This window comes from Spea bombifrons, chromosome 4, assembly GCF_027358695.1.
Source record: "Spea bombifrons isolate aSpeBom1 chromosome 4, aSpeBom1.2.pri, whole genome shotgun sequence".
Taxonomy (NCBI): domain Eukaryota; kingdom Metazoa; phylum Chordata; class Amphibia; order Anura; family Pelobatidae; genus Spea; species Spea bombifrons.
This window is the reverse complement of record NC_071090.1, coordinates 11,968,467-11,983,623: the sequence shown is the minus strand read 5'-3', so window position 1 is coordinate 11,983,623 and position 15,157 is coordinate 11,968,467. Positions and strand designations below refer to the sequence as shown.

The window sequence follows — 15,157 nt, the reverse complement described above, 5'->3', positions numbered from 1 at the left end:
AATGCATATCATATCATGCCACTGGTAAGAAGGGAACAAGAAATTATATATGTCTGCTGTTAAAATATTTTTTGCTCTTTTAAGGCAAAAATATACAACCAAAGTCCACTCTGATTTTCATTTAGCAAACTTAAAAAGGAAATGGATATATATATATATATAAGATCATTTTAAAGGTTATATTAATATTGTTAAAGATTTTTTTTTGCAATTAGCAGTATTTTTTGAGCATACTCACTATATCTATATCTCTTACACAACCTCTTTTAAGCTATGCTCCCTTGAATCATTTTTACATGCCTTTGCCTGACTAACATGTCACTCGTTCTCTGCCACTTCCTGTTTCGGGCCCTCCACGCCTTCTGTCACTGTTTGCTATATGTGTGATAATTATATATAAAAGACCCATGATAATAATAAGGCTATACAGTGTCCATGTATTGTATGCCTAAAAGCCAGTCTTGTGGAACATTGATGAATATAATTCATTAAGTTGGAAATGTATGGTCATTCCTGTGCAGGATCTTTGACATCCAACATAGCCTTTACAATGTATTACATTACTAATCACGAAACTCTTAAAATGCAATGTTTGCCTTGGCTTATTTTTTGCTTAACGTATCTGAATCGCCAGACAGTTGTGCAAGCAGTCTACATCCTAATCTTAACCCCTTAAGGACAATGGGCGGTCCCTAAACCCATTGAAAACAATGCATTTTGAGCCCGTACATGTACGGGCTTTGTCATTAAGGGGTTAAAGAATGGATACTGGTGTCCCCAAACTGTGTACTGTGTCATACTCCAAATACATTTTGAACAATATTATTGCAGCATTAAAATTTGTCATGTAAAAATACATCCTTATATTAAGTTATATTCATATAGTATTCATATAGTATTGTAACCAAGGAACATAGATTTAGTGTTTTTTCCGATACATTAAAATGTTAACACAAAGCTATGTTTTATACAACGTGATTAAGTACCTACCTCTTTTTGTTTTGCTTTTAGGTTTAAATGTTGCGATTTAACTCCATAGTATCTTTTGAAAGGTATACAACCCAGTATACTAAATTGAACCCGGCAAATGCTACTGGAAATAAGATTCTAGCATATTGGTCAATTTTACTTGTTCCCTCAGGAGGGTTCGATGAAATTCCTAATTGTGCAAGACCTGGTGTGGGACCATCGGGTTGCTGATAATATGGTGATACGTGTGTAGGTAAATTGTCTTCGAGTGACAGATTTCCATATGAAGCCGTTGAGTTAATCCTTTTTTTTAAGTTGCAGTTGGAGTCTGAGTGCTATAAAGTGAAGCAAAATTACAGTTGAATGTTGATTAAATATTAACAAGAAGTAGTAACATTTGTTGGTTTTCTAATATGTTAACACAATCCAGTAATGTCATTTGCATATTCTTCACAGGATGAGTGATTAACCCCTTAAGGACAATGGGCGGTCCCTAAACCCATTGAAAACAATGCATTTTGAGCACGTACATGTACGGGCTTTGTCATTAAGGGGTTAATAAATTATATAATAATGATGCGTCAACAGTGTTTTGTCTGCCACTATTTTACTAAGCCGTTTGCCTGGACAGAAGCCTTACCGAAACCATCTCCTCCTCTGCTGGTGCTCTCGCTGCAGACAGTACCGACTCCTTTACCACTTTCACCATTGCCTTCTGGGTTTGAAGGTTGGTAAAGTAGTTAACAGCAGCAAATTCAATAAGCGCAGAGAAGACAAAGGCAAAGCATACAGCGATGAACCAATCCATGGCTGTGGCATAAGAAACTTTTGGAAAGGAGTGTCGAGCACTGATGCTTAAGGTGGTCATTGTTAGGACAGTTGTAATTCCTTTGAAATAACAGAGGAGTGGTTATTAGAATTTCACATTAAAATTTGAGAACTGATCAGAATAGTAAACTTGAAGCATATACATGTATCGGAAACATTTTAAATGGACAGAGGTGAACTGTTCATTTCCAGGGGACATGGTTAGAAGCATTGGTTGGGGCATAGCTTTACTGAGATATGTTATGTGATATTTTATGTTATGTGCCTTACACAGTTACAAAGAAATGTTAATATACACATCATTGTGATTTTCAGGGCTGTGAATATACCTACCAATCATTATTAGTGTTTAGAAAAAAAAAAGGCGCATTAGGGGTATGTAGAATAATATATTACATTTTCAGTCACTTAAAAAAAATAGATTTAGACAAGCACCTGTTTCGGCTGCATCATAATGCAAAGTATTAAACTTTGTCAATAACGCACTGCTTACCCAAAGCACTAAAAGAGTTTAAGGTTATTGGGCTGTTTTTATTTTAAGAATTCTTTTAAATAGTTGTTCACTGATCTTATAGCTGTTTGTTTTTTCAAAGCCTGGTAACTATAATATCATCAAATAAATGACTTTTGTGATTATGAAGTGCAAAATAATTTAAGCAACAAGACCATACCAGCTACAGTCCTTGCTGGGACTGATTCTTTGTTGATCCAAAACACAACTTGTGACAGAACAACAGTCATGCTGCATGGAATGTATGTATGAATGATGTAGTAGCCTATTTTTCTTCGAAGATAGAACAGAACTACTTGCTGGGAATATTCACCTACAACAAATAAATGGAATGGAAAATGAATGAATTAGAATTATGGATAGGCTATGTACAAGTATACATCATACCAAAAACAGTTCTAGCGGGAACTGATTCCTTATTGATCCAAAAGGAAACCTGAGAAAGAATGACTGTCATTATGCAGGGGATATATGTTTGTATCACAAAATACCCCATTTTTCTTTGCAAGTAGAAATGCACGGTCATTACAATGTATTCACCTGTTAAATATATAAAATCAAAGTTACTCACAATTTTAACATAAACAATCAGGCATTAAATTGGTATTTCAAATCATTCAGATTTTTAGCACTTTTTACATTTCATCTTAATTCTAAAGGTCATGGCTAGTCTAACTCCTGATTACCAAAGCTACACGTGCTCTATAATGCAAATTCAAATGAAAGTCCACAAAGTCAGTCACGCCCTTAACAACCTTGTGTTTTTTAAAGGTAACCAATGCCTTTTGTTGTATACTATGGAGTCTCAGGCTCAACTTATTTATATACTATAAATAACAGTTATTATATATTCATTAAGTGGTAATCGGCTAATGATTCATGCGTCTGGGAGTCTACACATCACTAAGAACGACAGAGATCTAAGGAACCTTCAGACTATTTAATCATTTCACCATTTTATACAGGTAATAATAATAACCTGGTACAGTATTTATTGTACTTTTATTTTACTCTGTTTGCACTGTATTGCCAGATTAAACATTTTATATTTTATTTCTGTTTATTTAATTACTATTTTTGTGTGTTCTAATGAAAAAGGGTCACAAGGTCCCAGGAATATGCTTTATACAATGGGGCCTATCATTTCTTTACCTTGTCTCTCTGTAGGAAAACAAAGGGTAATAGTTTGAGACCTCATGACAAACCTGCCTAGCAACCCCATAAGGACCGGGCTAAAAGGAATTCCCCTAGTCCACAAGGAAAAAGACCCAAAGTTTAAGCCCTTGGCCTTCATCGCTTACAAACCAGTATTGGTGGGCAGAATTTTTAAAGAAGCATGTTAACACAATGGTCTTTTACCCCATCTCCCTAAAGTGATGATTGATGACATAACAAGTGTTCCATATGCATTTGAGGGTAGGTAGACCTGCTGGCCTTCTTGTGAGCAGTGTTCATACTTTAATCTAAGAGAAGTATTCATGGACATGTCAGTTTAACATGTAGCATTGAACTGGCATCACTGCAAATAAAGACTCACATTAGTAGATCCCTATACATATATTAAAACAAGTTGAAATGACATGATATTGCAATTTATACATAGACTTTCACCTGTATTGGATTTCATTGTTTCACTTGAAACTGTTTGTCCAATTAGATCATACTGCAGCAGACTTGATGACTCTTCAGGCACTTCCACTGAATACAGGGGTCCTTTTTTCCAGGTATAAACAATTTCACTTTTTGGATATGCATCTGTGTACCACATGTGATAATGAATTTATATCTTTACATTAACATAATGTATTCATATTAACATTAACATTTCATGATAGGTTAAAATGCCAACATTCATTTTGGTATGTATTCATTCTATAAGGTAAAAATCATCTTCAAACTTTTTAAAAATATATACTTTCATCTGACCTTCCATACAAAACAGCAGGAATAATAGTAAAAAAAGGTTTGAAACTTCTGTATAAGTATTGTATGATACTACTACCAAAAGGTTTTAATTGAGTCTATGATTAACATAACTAGTTGTAACCTTTCAATACCAATATAAAAGCATCTAGTTAATGATTTTTTGGAACATTTTCTCCAAAGCCCCGTCCAAGTATTTTAAATATCAGTATATGAAAAGGAATAATACACTTATAAAATGTGACTTTTTTTCTTACGTACAGCTTCCAAACTTCAGTGGACAAGCATGTCCATCCATAGGAAAATTCATCAGTCTCATAGGGCACTCTGCTTTGATGGTCAGTCTGAAACCAAAATATCAACATTCTAGTATTATGTTAGAAATGTTATTTTTGATTCCCTCTTTATAGGGCTTACATAAAAAATTCACATAGCAATGACATATTATGAAGCACACTGAATAAGTATATTGATCTGTTTTAGCAGTTGAAATATTGATACATTAAAATGTTCCAACCATTCTAGCATCTTTTCAAACTTGAAAAACAAATATATATTGCTTGTTTCTCATAAGTGGTCTTTGATCTACTATTGATTTCTGAGGAGCAGAAAGGCTTACCTAAAAAATAACTGAAAACATTATCCTAAATCAAGTTTCTTAGTAGGTAGATATCTTACAGGATATCTTTCTTAGTAAGTAGATATCTTACAGGAATTTGTATTATTTAATATATATGGTAAATCAGACTTATTGTTTTCCAATGTAGTTGCTTGGCACAAAAGATTTCACTCATCCAAAGTGAACTTTCTATGTGTAAACAGATGAAGGGACGTTGGTTAAGCTAGACATCCATTTCTGGTTATCATGTTTTTTTTAAATTCCAATTATGCATTACACATATCACCAAGGAAAATTTTACATGCATGCTTCTATGCATTGGCTATGTAAATAATGGATGATTCCTGTATTGCTCAGAAAACTCATATGTTTAAAGAGTTTTAAAAAAGACAAGTAATAATAATTATTATAATAATAATTGCTCTTCTGCGTTAACCCTCACAATGCCTTCTTCCCTTTCTGCAACCCTCATTCACATGTGAATCCCTTATTTTTATGCTCTTAAAGCTGGTAAGTCCTTCCTGCAACTCTCGCATGCTTCGGAAACCCCTTATTACACTCTTTCACCCGCTGTTTGTTCTTGGTGGGCCATTCCTGGAACTCTCAACTGCATTTAAACATCTTATTTCATCCTCTGTCTATACTTGGTTTATTTTTCTCTCTTGCCTGACTGAATTGCCTGCTGGCTAGGTGTGAAACAGCTGCTGACTGTAATCAAGTAATCTTGTCACTTGAGATTGTTAACTTACAATATGTGGACACGTAGACAGATGGAGTTTTATTAGGGTGAAACTACAGGTAAATGCAGAAGTACCACCTCCCTTTGCCAGCACCAAGAATTCACTATCCTGTTTTCTTCTCTTCCCTTTTTCCTTTACTGCCGGAGGAACAACTTGATCTCGAAAGCTCGCAATTAAACTCTCAGCCAATAAATGGTATCATTTTAACTATACTTTTCTCCTGATTTCTCAACGGCTAACACGGTACAAAACCTTTATCTTTTTCCTTTATCTCACTGTTCATCCTTCCCCTTACAACAACCTCACTGCAATTAGAAACCATCTGTTCACACCATCTTAGAGATACCGTCATATCTCTCTCTCTCTCTCTCTCCTTCCTTCTCTTTCTTCTTGCATAAGCTAGACCCTCTTTGCTTTTGTACCAGTAGGACTAATTTTTGCTCATGTTATTGTTTTTTCAACATCCAATATCCAAATTAGTTATGTTGACTTGAACTTCTACATGTATTTATGAGAAAAAAAAAACTGGTTATCAATCATAAATATATGAATTTAACATAATGTATTCAGTACAGTCCATGTTAGGTTTGTTTTACCATGAATGTTCATGTTAATTCCAAAATTACAGCAAATGTCTCTTTTTGGGGTGTAATTTTGAAATAAAGTATGTAACAAAGTAGTACAAAAACTAAGCAAGTTCCCTTTTAACCAATTGGCTATAAACAGTTTACAACAGTTCCAAAATCTTTAGTTATTATACTTTCTAATGGGTAGCATTCATAGTGATTGCACACTACAGATTTATTACTATGTTTTAGTAGGATTTATAACTGGAAAGTATACAGCATCTTTACAAAAAGATAATCTTATGTTTTACACAATCTCACCTCATTGTATAGAGAATTGTTCCATTCTGCATGATTCTAAAGAGTTTATTCGGGGTTGTCATGTTGTGAGAAATAGATTTTTTCCCATTTCTAAAAAATGTATCCGGAGTCCAGATTTTACTGACCATTAAATTATTCAATCTCAGTATTTCTGTAGGGCCATCAAATTTCAGTCGTTCATCAATCCAAGTCTGACGAAAAAACACATCCATTGTATATTCCTAAAGTAAAATTAACATCATTAAGGTTTCAGGCCAAAAACGCAGACCCAATAATTTAATAGACAACTTAACTAGTATGTTAGCCACACTCCTGTCACTGCTTAATGATTTTAATCCTATTACCATTAAGTAGTTACTTAAAAAAGCTACTGGAGGGGGAAGGGAAAATGCCTTTTGCTTAACATTTCGCTGAACAAAAAGTTAATCAAGCAGTACAAAATGGTTTAACTGTTCAAAGGCAAATTAGCAGAAAACCTGTAGAATAATTACATGCAAATACTTAATACTTCGAAAGTAGTTTGGAGATTAAAAGAGCAAAGAAAATGAAATTATGCATTTAAATTGAACTCTGTGCTCAGTGCAGAATATTGCTACTGTACTGTGTATATATTTTGTTTGTTAGTTTAAATATGTACTGTAATAAAAACCTACTTCATAAAATGTTAGTTTAATAAAAATATGGTTATAAACTGTTATAAGAATGCCTGTATATGGTGTTAATAAAAGAGAGTAGAAAACAGAGGCGGTACAACAAGTGCATTGGACTTTCCAATGTAGATGGAGAAAATGTAGGCTGAAGTGAAGATGCATACCTACAATTGGAGTAAAGGTCCCCAGTGCAGAATTTAGTAACTTCATTTTTAATCTTAAAACTCAATACCCTAAAGGTAGAAGGTAGAGAAGATAGGGAGAAATTGAGACAGAGTGTGACAGGATGTGAAAGAGAGAGCATGAGAAAGTGTGAGATAGCATGAAAGTCTGAATGAAAGTGTTAGAGAGCGAGTGAGAGTGGAAAAACCAACAAAATGCAAATTCATAGCTCTCAGATTTGTTTTGTTTGCTTTGTTGGGATCCTTCCTTATTTGTGGACCTTCGTACTAATTGAGAAAATGTTGTTAAAATTAAAATATGTACAAATGTGATAACCTAGCAATATCTTCATCAGTTCAATAAATGTACTTATTCGATGATCCTACGTGTGGTTGAACAGTGGCATCAAGTCTTATCCTGTCCATGTCATATCTCCTGCCTGTCATTAAACATGCTTATTGTCATATTTTAAGGACATGCTATACTACTGTTAAATGCTTTATTTTTGTAATATATATATATATATATATATGGGGTCAAGTAATTTCAATGACGGTCACATATCCTAGTCATAATCTGCAGTGATCATATTTAACAGAAATTCCCGCATGGAAAGAGTTAAAATATTGGGATTATAAATGCCCATAGGGTGCCTAGTTTTAAAAATGTATGATTTGATGGGGTAAATTGAATTGGCTGGCTTCAAAGATGTCCCAAATATGGGACGTGGGCACAGACTGACCAGATGTCTAAATGGCAAAAAATACACACCTCACAAAGGTCACCTTTTATCTCCCAAATAACCCAACAAACCCATGCATGTGGGGTATCAATGTGCTCAGGAAATGTTATATGAACACATATTGGGGTGTAGTTTGGCAGTGACAAATACCAGGAGCGGTAAATTCATACCTGAAGTACAACATGTGTGGAAAAAAATACAAAGAAGATTTACTACCAAAAGTAATTTACTACCAAAAGGCTGGTGGTAGAATTAGTGCATTGAAAGGGTTAAAATACCAGAATTTGAAATACCTTGGGGTGTTTAGTTTTCAGAAATGTATGGTTTCATGGGGTAAATTGCATTGGCTGGCTTCAAAGATACCTGAAATAGCACAAGGGGCAGAATGACCAGATTTGGGGGGGAAATGGTTTTGAAATAGCAAAACGCTACTGGTACTTATTGCCCCATAACATGCAGAAAAAAGCAAAAACACATAAAAATATTGGGTATTTTTAAACTCGGGAAAAATAGTAGAATCTATTTAGCAGGTTTTTTCATTAGCTTTTGCAGATGAGTAAAAGATTTTTCAAAAACATGAGAGTAATTTTTTGTGTGTGTGGGTGCACAAAATGAGAGAAGAAAATCCCAGCTAAATAGCAACACTGAAAAATGTTAAAAGAGCCGTCGTCCCAAAATGTAGTACGAGTAAGAGAGTCTTGCCATTAAGGGGTTAAAGCATGTCTGTAAACAGAGGAAGATGTTCTACTTGAACTCTCCAAAGTAAACAAATCAATGAGACTCAATTGAGACACACCCTAAGTTATTATGAGTGTCTTAGCAAAAACATTATCCATGTTAATGTAAAGGGTTATTATATTTCTTGAGGTGTACAGTCAAATGCATTTTTGTTGACTGAGTAACTAAAATAATAACCCAAATAGGACCAGTAGATATAGAATACCTAATATTTCAGTAAGACATTTGTCAACATCCTCCATAAAAGACTTATAAATAGATTGGAGTCTTTGGATGTTAAAATAGTTAACAAATGATTAAATTAGAAGAATGGTCAAGAGTGTGACAGCTGCAGTTTAGTGTTAATAAATATAAAATAATACAGTTGGGATGTAATAGCCCAAGGCAAAATATAGTTTTGAGGACACTGTTCTGTGACAAATCACCAAATAAGGCAAGAAGGGTTGTATAGCTGGAGCCATTAGTCGCAGGAAGTGGGTGGTGGTTACGCCACGTAACGCATCTGTGGTCAGACCTCAATATTTTCTACAGTTCTGGAGAACCATATCAAGAAGCATATTGACATTTTGGAGCGAGTTTAGGGGAAGGCTATTAAAATAGTGAATAGGTGGCAGGATAAAAATTATCACTAAAGGATCTCAATATGTATAGCTTGGAGTAAAGAAGAGAACAGATATGACAGAAACATTTAAACACTTAATGAGATTTAACAATGTACAGGAGGGAAGTTTATCTCGTAGGAGGAAACATTTTAAAACAAGAAGTTATAACATATATTCAGACAGTATGATAAAGAGTCAGTTTGGTTAAGATAAAGCTATAGCACATTGAAAAATATAATATTTACCGTAAATTATTTTGATTGGGAAGTTTGATTTACAGTACACAGACCATATTATGGTGACATTCTTTAGAGAAGTAATCCAGCATTATTTGTAGCCTTTGTATCTATAAGCAGATTTATAGAAAATGTACTCTCCCGCCTGTGTACAGAGGAATATCGACTTTTTCAAGTCATTGGGGTTTCATAGTTTTACTTATCTAGCATGATGATGTTACTGAGTTTCTCCATTTTGAATCTTCCACTGTGTTTAGGGTTTCCATTACATATTCTCGGGTATTTTCCTGGTTGCTACTGGACTCCTTGATTGTTTGACAATACACTGATACATAGTGATCACAAAAATATTGCGGCACAACGAGGGTAAGTAGTTGATGTGGTATAGACCTGCATTAATTACCACCTGTATATTACCAGGTACCTCATATTGGATTCTAGTTCTACACACAATATATCATAACCGATTACTATGAAGAGGTGCATGGTAAAGGTTTCCCAGGTGATTTTAGTAACATTAAGGGTTATATTTAGTTAATTTTCATTATATCATTGGCATTATATTAATTCAATGTACCATGTTGCTACTGTACGTCATCTTTGAACCTACCACCAAAGTATGGGTGCCAGTTGATTAATATTACTTAGGTAATCATGAATCATACTCTCCTTCTTGCATAATTTATCCTATTACTATATCAGTACAATAAATACCATTGGCTGGCTAATTAAAAAAATAAATAATCAGTAAACAGGTAATTAATAAGGAACTGCGATAGATATAAAAGATAATTACTCTGGCACATAAAAGCATCACTCATTATTATTATTTGTAGCAGTAATATATATTTAATTTTGATTTGATGTAATTCTTACAGTATCTGATTTTAACAAGGGCATAATGTAGTGCAATATTCCTTGGGAGTGCAGAAACACACTTTCTGTTTGTGGTACCGAGGTGTCAGGTAAAAGAGTGCTTCTCGCTCCCCAGTATTTGCTTAATGTACTTTCTTCTTTTTTATTATCTTTAATACATTTTCAGTGTCCTGTGATTTTTTTTAATCACTTGCTCCATCAACTTTATTTGCACTCTTTTAAAAAGTCCTGTACATCCTAAGGTCTACTGAAATATATAAAAAAAATACAGAATAAAGCTTTCTGAAAAATAAATATTGTCTAAATGTTAATTGTTTTAAATGGAGGTGAAAAATACATGGATTCAATTATATGTGTAAACTTAAAAACAGGATATGTAGAGCTCAACTAAATTTAACCACATCTAAGCAATTCAATTGGGTTTGCACATTTTTGGCAAGTCTTAAATTGATACTTTTCTAGATAGAAAAAGTAGGTCTGTTTTGAGAAAGGTCTAAACAAATTTAATAAGCTGTTAAAATGTAAAACACACTCACAGCACATGTGCGAAGTCCAAAGACAGTGTAACTACTTAATCTCTTTTTATGTCAACATGAATTAAAAAGTACCAGCATTTTAATGGTTCTTTATAAACTGCATTTTAACACTGTTACCATTGCAAATGTTATTTTTCTACTGTTTTTTATACAAAGTGTATAATAACTATATTAATTTCATCAAAAGTTGTTCCTTCTGGCAAAGGTCAGTGAAATGTATTAAGAAACGTTGTTAATCATATAAAGGGGAAAGTATATAAACAATTAAAAATAAAAGTGTTTTAAAAGTACCTCTTAGATCGCTGGCACTGTTAGAATGTAATTTATACAATACAAAGCTCAAACCAACATGTAATCATTAATTGCTGAATATTATTAGAAGTAGTAGTAGTAGTAGTTCATTGTTTTATCTTTTATCAGTTTCAATTGAGATCAAGGGGATCTGGACACAATTTACAGCTAGTTTAGCTTAATTCAATGTAATAGTCCAATTATGTTACTCTCAGCTGCCTGCCCAAAGGTTTACTTTATTCTACTTAATGAAGATCTGATTTTAAAGTTAAGATAGCATTTGCTATGATTAAATTCAAAGTTACTTTCACCTAATGTTGACCTTATGTTTCCTGTGAGTTGAGTTACTTACTACTGAGTAGGCATTTAGCGTTTTTTCTTATTTTTAATAATAGTTTAGTTTCTAGACAGGTCATTCAATCAATCACAATGCTGCTAATAATTATGAGCAAAGGATGAGAAACTTTGCCCCTAGGAGCAGAAATAATGCCAAGTTACCTAGCTGTTCTCCACTCTTTTTTGCACAGTGGACAATGGAGTAATATTTTTAGGAGTAATACATTTACAAAGAGCAATTTAGGAGTTTGCCTAAGGCTTCAACTTTTGTAGGATCTATTTGTATTGTACTGTGTTCCTTACCCACATTAAATATTTTCTGTCAAGAATGTAAATCTACTGTATATTACTCTTACTACTGTATTTGTGTTTAGCTGTTCCCACTATTCACATCCCTAAAATAGAAAATTGCATGCTTTTACAGTACATGAAAACTGAATCACTTTATAGTACTTCAGGTACTATAAAAATTTAGTTGATTTCTCATGTTTAGCATTTTCAATTAAGATATGATAGCAAATAATAGCAATAATAATAAGCACAACTTAATATACAAAACTAAACATAGATAATATTCTTACCATTGTTTTATGATTGAAATTAACTGAAATGTTACCACTTTGCTTGATAATTGAATAATACTAAATGAAAATATAATTTTTATTAGATTTTTTAAAAGTTACCTTAATATAAAATAACATTGGCGTAACAAATGTGTAATAGTCAATTATATAGCGCATAGTAAACATACATGCAATCTAAGAAGTTAAAAATGTATCCACATATCTGTAAATATTATTGGACATATAACTAATGATACATTTATGGTACTTAGTCTGCTATATTTTATTTCAGTTCCACTATCATACATTTTTTTTAATTCATGTTATTTTAGTATTAAATTTGCAAATGCTTATCGTTTGCTAATGTCAGGAAACACCAAAAATACCAAATAATGTACATTTATGCACATGGACATATAGCTGATACTAGAATTTCACAAACTCAATAACATATTGAGTAATCGATAAAAAAAACTACAAAACAAAAAATCAGTTTTCTTTATTTATGTGATTTTGATATTTACTTATACAATGAAAAGATCAGTGCCCAAATTTCTACACATTAAATATGTTCTGCTTGTTCCTTCTCTTCAAACATTTAATGTGAATTACTCACAAATTATCATTGTTGTACACTTCAAATAATATGAAATCTATATGAAACAAATATGAAACTGACGGTGTTTAAAATTTACCAACTGTAAAAACACCCGGGAAGTGAAATTTAAGGAATGTTAAGAGAGCATATGTCAAATAAGCTACAATGTGAATATTGTTCTAAAAATATATAATGTATAACGTTAATATATAACATTAATTTATTATTATTGTTATTATTAACAAAAATGCCATTAAATTCAACTAGCTACAGAATTTCATAACCATTTTTAGGTATATCTTAATGTATTGAAAATAATTATAATTTATATATTGCTTTGTTTCATTTAGTGTGTATTTGAAAACATACTCACATATCGGATTTTTTAATTACAATTGGCACCCAAAACTCCTTCTATGTCAAACATATAACCTAGATGCTTTTTTTTATTCTCTTAGCACTGAGTATCATATATGTCATCCCATGAAAAAAGTATTTCCAGAATTCAGTGAAATTCCCTGTATCCTACAATATATTAATGTTTTATTTTTCTTTACAAATACCAACCCTACTTATAGCTCATAAACTATATGAAAATAATAAAAGCACTCCTTCTCAAAACATTATGATCACCCAAGTGACCTACTAATAAGATTATGTCAAACTACGGAATATAGTAGTGAATCACCTGGTGAGAAACAAAAATTCTAGTAAAGGCCACAGAAGTTAGTAAAAAATAAAATTTGCCTTAAAATGATGCTAAAACATGTGGCATAGTATGTACATTGGATGTAAACATTGGATTTATGATTTTTTAAAATTAATTGAGGATTTGTTTCCCAATAGTCCCTGTAACTTAATATGGGCACGTTTAAGAATAGTGTTCGTAGAAATAGGACACTACATTCTGTAACTTAAATGCACAAGAGGATTACACTAAGTAATCTGTTGTAATCGGTTTGCTTAGAAACTTTAGGTGCATAATGCTTAAAGAAATGTATCAATGCATTTCAAAGGTTATTGATAAAATTATTTCACACGCACTTTGTCTCGTTTTTCAAATTGATCGCTAAAAATACTACATTTAAATAAAAGAATATGATCGAAAGTCTTACCATCTCAACATCAGAAACTGGACCAAAGCTGGTTACATATATGTCTGTTTTGACTTCTGTAACAGGACCTATGAGATATTTGCAAAAGTATGACAAAATAATAACTAATGTGTACAACGAAAGAGATTATCACATTCCTTATCCTACAATGAGAATGAATTTACTTGAAATGTATGGGTAACTTAAACATTTAAAACTTTTTCAATAATATGAAAAACAAAACACTAAGCGACATGTACAAAGAAAGGTTTAAGACATATAAAACACAGCATTACATATATGTTGTAAGAACAACACATTATTAGATCATTTTATTTTCAAAGTTGGCTGTTGTAAGAATTTAATGAAAGTCTTTATTTGTTCAATATTTACCTCCAAATCCTGGTCGGAGTCTGTTGTCATAACCATCCAATAATCTATCTAAAATCCTTGTTATGTTTTCGGAATAAATATTCTCGTTGGCCATAGAATTTCCCAAGGTACTGCGTGCACGAAAAACATAATTTAAGCTATCATTCCACACAAGACCTTTTTGGTGACTAAATCATGAAAATGTACTGTAGGTGTGTTTTAAAAAAAAATATTAAATACATTGTTTATGTAAAATATAGATTTGTTTAAAATGTCTACTCACCACACACAGGTATATATCCACAAGATCAGAAGAGCCATGCCTCAGCACTGAGGGAAAGAGCGATAAAATCTCTTTGCCTAGTCACCCGTGGTAAGTTTTACATGGCATATTTTTCAGTAATCCGCCAGGATTTCGATATACAACTGCGTAGTGCAGATGGACGTTTTTTTTCCCCCCTCTTTACTCTTTGATTTCTCTATCACCGTTAAGACTTAAATGACTTGTTCAGCTCAGAGAATTAGAGTTTGAAGGGGCAGTGCACGGTTGGAGAGCATTGACAATAATCGAATAAGGCATTATGGGAGATTAAAAAGAAGAAATCCACAGCTACTTTTGGCATAGAATTAACAAGGACCTGTTAGGAAATCCGGAAAAGCCATGGCGTCTCTCTGACATAGATATGGCCTTTGCTTTACCTGCTTATTGGCATATCTCCCTATTGGTAAACTTATCAATCATGAAATGTATTCAAATGTCTGCAAACTTAATGTCTAACCGCTTACAAGTAACACAATAGAATAATCAATTGCTAAATTTAAGGTTTTTTTAGGTAGATGTATATAAGAAGAGTCAAACAGTGGATTTATTTGCAATTTTCATA

At 32.7% G+C, this 15,157-nt stretch overlaps 1 protein-coding gene across 1 annotated transcript; it reads right to left on the bottom strand.

The window, feature by feature from the left end:
* Window positions 1–913: 913 nt before the first annotated feature.
* GABRA6 (gamma-aminobutyric acid type A receptor subunit alpha6) lies at window positions 914–14,707 on the bottom strand. The gene is made up of 9 exons (XM_053464722.1): window positions 14,557–14,707; window positions 14,295–14,404; window positions 13,923–13,990; window positions 6,478–6,698; window positions 4,493–4,575; window positions 3,920–4,063; window positions 2,469–2,621; window positions 1,610–1,857; window positions 914–1,304 (listed from the first exon to the last, which is right to left on the bottom strand). The coding sequence occupies exons 1-9, from the start codon at window positions 14,592–14,594 to the stop codon at window positions 1,014–1,016; spliced, it is 1,356 nt and encodes a 451-aa protein (XP_053320697.1). The 5' UTR covers window positions 14,595–14,707; the 3' UTR covers window positions 914–1,013.
* Window positions 14,708–15,157: the final 450 nt, after the last annotated feature.